This window comes from Momordica charantia (genome assembly GCF_013281855.1).
Source record: "Momordica charantia cultivar OHB3-1 chromosome 7 unlocalized genomic scaffold, Mcharantia_2.0 BLBB01000007.1, whole genome shotgun sequence".
Classification (NCBI taxonomy): Eukaryota; Viridiplantae; Streptophyta; class Magnoliopsida; order Cucurbitales; family Cucurbitaceae; genus Momordica; species Momordica charantia.
This window is the reverse complement of record NW_028275165.1, coordinates 16,852,599-16,861,584: the sequence shown is the minus strand read 5'-3', so window position 1 is coordinate 16,861,584 and position 8,986 is coordinate 16,852,599. Positions and strand designations below refer to the sequence as shown.

The following is an 8,986-nucleotide window of genomic DNA, read 5'->3' as shown; positions in this document are numbered from 1 at the left end:
CAAAAAGGAAAAGAAAATTAAAACAATTGTTAAAAAGTTAAAAATAAAAATTCCGTTGCCGGGATTTGAACCCGGGTCTCTCGGGTGAGAGCCGAGTATCCTAACCAACTAGACTACAACGGAGCTGTTGATGCGATGTTCTGTATCTAAATAAAAATAAAATATCTACTCAGAATAGATGGAAATAAATTAATTTTTACCTTTGGATTTAGCATGCAAGATGTATATTTTTCCTACGAGGCAGTGATAAATGAATTTTTTTTCCACCACGTAAATGGGGGCGGGATGGAGAAATACGTTCCCATATATATATATATATATATATATATATATATATATATATATAACACGCGTTTTTGTTAGTATAACATGTGAGGGTGGGGAATCGAACTCACAATCTTTTGGTTAAAGATATATGTCGATTACCGCTGAGCTATATTCTCTTTGACTCTATATATACACACATATTTAAACAATCTTTTTTTGTGTATATATATACTAAATAAATCATATTCTTCTCCACAGACTCGTCCAGTATATATATATGAGGATTAGAGTATGTACATGATGTTTATCATCAGAAATTAAGCAATTAGTTAAAAATATTTATGAAAAATATTTTATTGGAAAAAATAATTTTAAAAAAATAAATAGAGAAAAAATTCCCACATGAAATTTCTGCCCTGATTCCCACGAAATTTCTAAAGGATGGGCTAGGGAAGTTTTATCCGTCTTTTTTTCTTTTCAAAATCATCAATTCTACTGTCACCCTCAAATATACTCTTAATTGATAAAAATGCTCGACAAGGTTCCACAACCTTTTTCTTTTAGCACAATGCAAATAATCTTTGATAAATATCAGTATCAGGCACAGAGTCCTCGTTTCTCCGTCAACACTGAATGTACTTTCTTGAAATATCTTCAAACCTACTGAAATTAGATTCAATTGCAAGATAAAAGAAACTCTATCTCCATCGCATATGCTAAGCTCTCTACAAATTTCCACGACCTAATAGGTCAATGCTTTGTTAAAAGATCTCAAGACTATCCACGTTTATAGACCACGTCAATTGTTACTCATTTGTAAGTTTTGAACTGCGAAATAATATACCTATATAGTTGATTTAAAACAACAAATTAATATCTCAAATCGAGCATAGCTCAAATAGACAAGACACCTCAATACAATCTTAAAGGTTGATGGTTTGATCTCCCATCTCACAATTGTTGAACTAAAAAAAATAATAAAGGAAAAAATCGACTAAAATATAAATACTACCATGCAAGCATACTCCTACGTATTTTTTATTTTTATAATATTTTATAACGAGATTAAGACTTGAGACCATCTTTTATTCGAGTGTGTTTATCAAATTTTGTTTGGAGTGGTATTGCATCAACAGACTCCTCGTATGTATCAATTTTTTTTTCTCGTGTTATGAAAATGATAAACTTGAATGTATAGTAAAATTTTAGATGAGAAATTAAGTAAATTAAAATAAGAGAATTCAAAATTTTTTTAACTATTCAGAAATTTGGAGGATAGATTAGAGAACTTTTTAGTCGAAACACTCACCAACCATGAGAATATATTTGAAAAGCACAAAAATTTGATAGGATATATTAATTTAAATTTTTGAGACAAAACTAAAATTTATTAAATAATAAGGATTAGAGAAAAAGAAAAACCAAAATATCACAAGACAAACAAATATTTAGCCTGAAATTTTGTAGGAGGTACAAATGGGCTGGACCTGCAATGTGGCCCATTGGGCCCAAATCTGCTTACCTCTTTAAGTTTGAAACCGTAACTTGCGTGTAACTGTATGGCTGTAGCCTGGCTTATTTCAAGAAAGTTGTTTTTGCACACGCGAGAAAGTTGCTCCTCGAGGCGCGTGATGGCATTTGTCTTTTTGCAAGGCCATGTCCACGTCATCGCTGACAGAATGGGTCTGTCATCGAACCAAAAAGCGAAGCATCTGATCCTTTTTCTTTAAATAATAGTTTCAGATTCCATTATTATCATTAAATTTCTCAAAAGTTCCATTTTGCAATAAACCTCATACTTATCTTTAATGTATTAAACATTCTAACTGAGTACAGACAAAAGTTTAAAAAAATCTAATTACAAAAATAATAACAAAATAAAAATTAATTTAAATAAATAAATTTAAAGGTAATATAATTTTCAAGACATAAATAGATTAGGTCAAAGTAAAAGTAATGTCTGCAACTTTCTTGAGAAGTACGACCTTCCTTTTTTTTTTCCGTTGAAGTCATGTACATTATCCACCTTTTTTTTTATTTCAGTTTTTACATCGTACGAGACTTCAACATTGTACGCGTCAGAATGGGTTGCGACTTTTGTCAGCATTGGCTCAAGGAGAAGTCGTAACCACTTGGCTAAAATTGTAGTTGATGATCGTGATTTCGTCATGAGTCGCGGGTGATGGTTGCGATTTTGGTTGAAACCGCAGTCCACGCCTGCGACTTTGTTAAAATCACAGTCCATCCCTACTATTTATCTATCCTAATTTTGTAGTTACTTTGAAACCTACACTAATTTTGTCATGTATTTTAGAAAAATAATTATTTGAAAAAAAGTCCGTTACTTTACTCCATCAACCATAAAATTCGGAAATTTTATTAAAAAAATAAAAATTGTGAAATTACTAAGAAAAAGTTGATAAATCATTCATTATTCCTTTATTAACAAATTTATATGCATGAACGTACTACCTAGATAGATATTATTGGATAAATGAACTAAACTTGGAGTCTATTTAAGAGAAATTTATTGTAACACTTATTTGTTAATTTATCTAATTAATAAATGTATATATGTAAACAAATATTTAAAAGTTACATTTAATGGTTTTATTTTGGGCAGTCAAATGTATAAAAGTAGGATGACATATTTTTAGTAACACGTGTTTGTAGAATTTCCAACTTCGATAGTGTATATGTCTTAATGAATTAAATAATGTTCGGTTGACGTTGCAATATTCTAGAACTAGTTTTTTTTAATTTATAAATTTTGGCAAAATTATTTAACGATCAATTTGTGCATTAACGAATTTAATTTTGTATAAAGTTTGATTCTCATTAAATTACAATTTTTTTTTAGTTTTTACCATTTTTTAAAATTAGTTAGTGAATTAATAGGAATGAAATATTGGATAAAAAGTACAACGCATATCTAGATAAAGTTTAATTCGATCTTCTTCAAAAAAGAAAAAAAGAAAAAGGTTTAATTCGATCAAAGAAAAAATTTACGATGAAAATTAAAAGAACTCGTGAAATTAAAACGGCAAAAGATTTTTTTTTCACCAAATATAAATTGATTATTCAGTTAACAATACATTATTTTATTACATTTAACAAAAATTATGAAAATTTTATTAATTTTCCCCTCGAGGAAAACAATAATATTTAAAATTCCAGAATTGAAGAAAAAAAATTATTATTGGACACTTTTTAATTTTTACTGTCACGGGGCGGCAGTGGGAAACCGTGCTCTGTTTAATGCCTTATTTTATTGGCTCCCTCTGTTTCCAACATTCATTCGTTCACTCCCACAAATTCTCAGCTCTCCACCAACTCGCTCCCGACTCGGCTCCGACTCGGTCTCACTCAGTGCCGCCGCCGCTTCATCAGTAAGTTTCCGGTGTCCACTCTTCGCTTTTTCTATTTCCATTGCATGATTCTGTCTCAATTCGGAGGGAATGTGAAAGAAAATGGAGGAAATGGTTGCTGTTCATCTTTTCGCCTAGCTTTTGCGTTTGGATCAGTGAAAGATCGTTTCGAATTTTCGAGTTTTACTATGCTCGCTCTCTCTCCGACTCGGTGGTTTCTTTCTTAGCTGGAAGTTTTTGAGTTTATTCGCTGCCAATTGGTGTAGATTGAAGTTGATTCACTCTGGTTGTTTGTAATCTGAACTGTGAAGCATGGAAATCTAGTCACTGTTTTTTGGATTTTTTTTTGTTTTTTGCCTGCGAGGAAATAATAAATATATGAATCTCTGGAGAATTGTTGTTCTTTACCTGATTTTCTTTCGCTTTCGATCACAATGACTTTTTTGCCCTTGAAGTTGAGCTTGGTCTGTGGTCACCATCTCACTTCCGCCTCCCTCGTCCTCTTGCAAGCTCAGATCTCCAACTCCCTATGTATATATATATATATATTTATTTATTTATTTATTTTTGGGCTTGGTTATGGAAGCACGTTGTTTTGACGCCCAAACCAAAATCTATATTTTGTTTTTCAAACTCATTCGCTTTCAAGCTCACCGTAGTTTATACCCTTTTTTTCTTTTCCAGTCACTGGCCTTTTTTATCCCCTCTCTCCCAAATATCTCATCTGTATTTCAGTCGTCTAATTTTATTTATCATCTGTAAAACGTAAGCTTTGAAACAATTAGAAAACCAATACTAGAAGTTATAATTGTACAATTGGATAGGATAATCCGGTGGAGTTGAACAAGTAATGGTAACTACCTACAAGCAGAAGTAGGTGAAGAAGGATAACTTTTTTGAGTAAAGATGAACTATGGGGGTTATTCAGTGATTTGGAAAATCTTAAAAACTGAAAAGATCAGTATTACCACATAAGTGGTAGGGGGCCATTTTTTTTAACACTCTTCTACGAAGCAAAGAAGTTATTTATTATACTTTAGAATTTTGAATTATAAATTTGGGTTTAATAAACTTTTCTTTTCAAGATGATTATAGCCGATCTCAGCTCATTAGGTGCATCAAGCTGGTCTTCCCTGATCTTTTGAATTAGAAGTTGATTGCCCAATTTTAATACTCATATACCATTTTCATGTGCAGAAATGTCAGTTTTGGGACGGCGAGGAATTCATTATTTTCATAAACTGAACTCTGCAAACATTCCCAATGCATTGATTGAGAAGGGTCAAAATCGTGTTATTGAAGCTTCTCTCACACTCATTCGAGAGAGAGCGAAGCTCAAGGTATGCTCATCTAAAGAATAATTCTCTCTTATTTCCGATGTTTCTATTCATCTGATTCCTTGTGATTTGGTTCCTATTATATACATGCCAGATAACTTAAAACTGGTTAAATTGTATGGTTAAACATATAGAATTTATTGAAATAAGTACAGATATTTATTTAGAACTTTAATTGATATTTTTGGTATATCATCTAGTTATTAAAATTTCATCAATTTATTAAGCTGCTCAACGTTTCTTCAGTAAATCTGGTAATTTTATATGGCTCCGACCCCACAGTTTGGTGGTCCTTAGCCTGGGATATTTGCAAATTCTCTCTAAGGTTTTGGGTTCAAGCCTTCCAGTGGAAACTTGATAATTTTAAACTCTTGTGGTGCCTCAAAGTTGGTCTTAAGTGGGTGAAGCCTCCGGACCAGCGAGGGTGGGTCATGAACATAATGCAAGGGATGGGGCCCTCCTACCCTGGTTAGAAAAAAAAAAAAACCCCTACATTTAGTCATTCCTAAGACTAAATTCCTAAAACACAAGTTTTGATGTTTAAGCTTGAAGGCAGCCAATTACAGCATTAAATCTTTTGAACTTGTTTCCCCAGGGTGAGCTCGTACGTGCTTTAGGAGGTGCTGTAGCATCAGCTTCTCTTCTTGGAGTTCCTTTGGGACATAACTCATCATTTCTTCAAGGTCCAGCATTTGCACCTCCTCGGATTAGGGAGGCCATCTGGTGCGGGAGCACAAATCCAACTACAGAAGAAGGTGTTCTCTCCTGAGGCCTCTTCGAAGTTTCATAAAATGAACTTAGCATTTGCTTAATATGGAATAGCAATAAATTTGGTTTATTTTTAATATAGAATAGCAATAGACTAATAGTAGCATAATCCTCTTGCTTGAAATTGACATCTTATCATCTTTTCTATTCTTGTAGATGGTAAATCATAATTTTTTCAGAATCTTATATTTAGGATTTGGAAATTAGCTATCAATAATCACATGAACAAAGTTTTCATAATTAGTGGAGAATTAATCACAAGAAGAGGTATTAGTTCTGCATTCTGATTTCAGAAGCAGGCAAGTTGAAGAAACCAATTATGAAATCTAGGGAATTCTCGACATGTATTGTTTCATCTGGGCATTCATTTATTTGAAATTTGGGCTACTTATTAAGACTACAAAGTTCTTTGTCTACCCTCCTTTGCCTAATAGATAATGTTAGTTGAAATTTTGAAATCTATTGGTAATGCACATGCCAAGTGAAAGACAATGCTTTTGTAATTCAGGGAAAGAACTAACCGACCCCAGAGTGCTGACTGATGTTGGTGACGTCCCTGTCCAAGAGATCAGGGACTGTGGTGTAGAAGATGAAAGATTGATGAATGTTGTGAGCGAATCTGTCAAGCTGGTAATGGAAGAGGTGAGTTCCTCTAGAGCTTCTTATTCTTTTCTCCTCCTCCTCCTCCTCCTCCTCCTCCTCCTCCTCCTCCTCCTCCTTCTTCTTCTTCGTTTTTTCTTGTTTCAGGTTTGCAATGACTAATTTAACGGGCCTGTCAAGCTGGTTGTGAAAAAGATCTTGTTTTCCTATTTTGTCTGTGTGGGATATTGTTAACCTTGTATGTAATCAGAAAGATATGAATTACACTGTTCGTAGTTTATTTGATAACTCATCATTAGAGTTCTTGCTATCTAAATGTCTCCTTTCCAGAAAAAAAAAGTGCCATGATTTTATAAGCCTTTTGTTTCTTATTTGTTGATGTTTTTTGTTGAACCATTGATGCATGTACGTACATGTGTAGTTTCTTGGCTTTGGTTATTGTCCAACATATTGGTTGAGAGGGTTATATTTAGAATCTTGCTCCTTCAGGATCCATTACGCCCATTGGTTTTGGGAGGCGACCACTCCATATCTTACCCTGTTGTCAGAGCTGTCTCTGAGAAGCTTGGGGGTCAAGTTGATATTCTTCATCTAGATGCCCATCCTGATAATTATAATGCTTATGAAGGAAACTATTTTTCGCACGCTTCTTCTTTTGCACGAATCATGGAAGGTGGTTATGCCAGGCGACTTTTGCAGGTAAGTTTCTTTCCTTTTAAAGTGTTCTTTTAATATGAATTTTGTGTATTTGTGTTTCTCATTTGGATCACTACTTTATTTTGGTACTAGTTTTGAATCAGCGAACTTATGTAAAAAATAGGGGGTTCGGTTGGGTGTTTACTGTTTTATGATTTTGCATATTTTTACATGGATGTGTATTCCTTCCTTTTCACCAACGGAATGTGGAAAAAAAAAGATCTTAGATAATTTGAAATTGCTATTTTTAGTTTTTGTTAATGACTTCTCCATAGTTAGAGCCTTTTTACATTACTTAAACCTCATTGGGTTCAACTAGTTGGTAGTAACTGGTAAGAGTTTGAGCTGTTGGAGACAGACTTTGAGGTTTAAGGTTCAAGCCCCTAGTAGAAAACTTAATGATCTAAGATACTTCTTGTCTCTTGGAGTCCGGTTTGGGGCTGGTGAAGTCTACTCTAGATTAGTGAGGTAGGCTATGGGTATAACGCAAGGAGTGGAACCCCAATATTGAAAGGAAATTATTTATAGACCTTGCTGGCAACAAAGTTTCAGATTTTCAGTATTGGAAAGCCGTATTCATGTTCTCTCTCTCTCTTCAGAACCAGAATCTTGCTGCCACTCATAGATTGATAAACTGATGTTCTACTGAACTTGAGTAATTGTTTTTCAGGTTGGCATAAGATCAATATCACAAGAAGGAAGAGACCAGTGCAAAAGATTTGGAGTGGAGCTGTATGAAATGCGAACTTTTTCACGAGATCGCGAGTATTTGGAAAATTTGGTCTCTCTCTCTCTCAATACGTAAATACAAATTTTGATGAAAATAAAGCATGTTACGTTTCTTATTTCACGAACCATTCTCTAAACAGTTGCCCTTCAACTTCAAAACATGATGTCCTCTGCATATCTCTTCCAAGAAATTGTTTGCTTTCCTAACTCTCTGTCATGTCATATCATCATACACAGAAACTCGGAGAGGGCGTAAAGGGTGTTTACGTTTCAATAGACGTCGATTCTCTCGATCCTGCATTTGCTCCTGGAGTGTCTCATATTGAGCCAGGAGGTTTGTCTTTCCGTGATGTTCTCAACATCATCCACAATCTCAAAGGGGATATCGTTGGTGCGGATGTCGTAGAGTTCAACCCTCAACGAGACACCGTCGACGGGATGACAGCCATGGTTGCTGCTAAGCTGGTAAGAGAACTCACAGCTAAGATAGCAAAGTGAAAAAGCTTATCTGGTTCATCCATTAGGATTCTTGCTACTGTTGAGTTGAGGGAAATTTCAGTCACCCAGTAACTAGTGCACTACTGAGTGATGAACATTATAGGGTCTTATCTTTGTACTCCAGGCAACATGCTGACCTTTCGTTTAGGGGCCTAATCTTTATATAGGAAGGTTTAGCATTCAAAAGTTGATGGAATCATTGAAGAACTTGAGAGTAGTATTTATAATTTTGGTCATTTCAAGCTTTTCTTCTGTGCAATACATGTGGAATACATTGAAAATCCTTTTGCTTGAGTTCTTCCCAGTCAGTTCAGGATCTCTTCTTTTCTTTTAATTTCATTGGTTCAGATTCTAACGAGCATTTATGGTTAAATACATGTCTGGATGTATTAGACCATTTTAAAAATTCATAAGCTTATTAGACACAAAGTTAGAAGTTTAGGAATCCGATAGACATTTTTTTAAAGTTTAGGACTTATCAGATATACCCCTTCAATTTTTGAACTTGTAATTTAACCTAAAGACATATTTAGAGTTAGAGTTTCAGAACGGAAGAACAATATTTGAAATAAGATCTTGCAGCTTATTATATTATTGTTAAACCTGTTTGTCTACACTCTGTCTGTAATTAAAAGAAGTCTTTGATAACATCTTAGGCTGTCTTGATATTATGTAGCTCGGTTGGTAAGGATTTGGAGTTTCTTGATCATGTTGGCTTAGAAG

General features: G+C 34.0%; 1 protein-coding gene and 1 non-coding gene across 2 annotated transcripts; one reads left to right on the top strand and one right to left on the bottom strand.

The window, feature by feature from the left end:
- Positions 1-50: 50 nt before the first annotated feature.
- Positions 51-123, bottom strand: TRNAE-CUC (transfer RNA glutamic acid (anticodon CUC)). The gene has a single exon. It is a non-coding gene; the product is annotated as a tRNA-Glu (tRNA).
- A 3,373-nt stretch (positions 124-3,496) lies between these two features.
- ARGAH1 (arginase) lies at positions 3,497-8,597 on the top strand. The gene is made up of 7 exons (XM_022300071.2): positions 3,497-3,656; positions 4,833-4,975; positions 5,568-5,727; positions 6,249-6,382; positions 6,830-7,039; positions 7,707-7,817; positions 8,003-8,597. The coding sequence occupies exons 2-7, from the start codon at positions 4,835-4,837 to the stop codon at positions 8,261-8,263; spliced, it is 1,017 nt and encodes a 338-aa protein (XP_022155763.1). The 5' UTR covers positions 3,497-3,656; positions 4,833-4,834; the 3' UTR covers positions 8,264-8,597.
- Positions 8,598-8,986: the final 389 nt, after the last annotated feature.

Bases quoted from the DNA above. Each gene is read 5' to 3' on its own strand.
- ARGAH1 (XM_022300071.2), top strand. From the start codon at position 4,835: ATGTCAGTTTTGGGACGGCGAGGAATTCATTATTTTCATAAACTGAAC. The intron at 4,976-5,567 runs GTATGCTCATCT...TTGTTTCCCCAG, and splicing joins GAGAGAGAGCGAAGCTCAAG to GGTGAGCTCGTACGTGCTTT. The intron at 6,383-6,829 runs GTGAGTTCCTCT...TTGCTCCTTCAG, and splicing joins TCAAGCTGGTAATGGAAGAG to GATCCATTACGCCCATTGGT.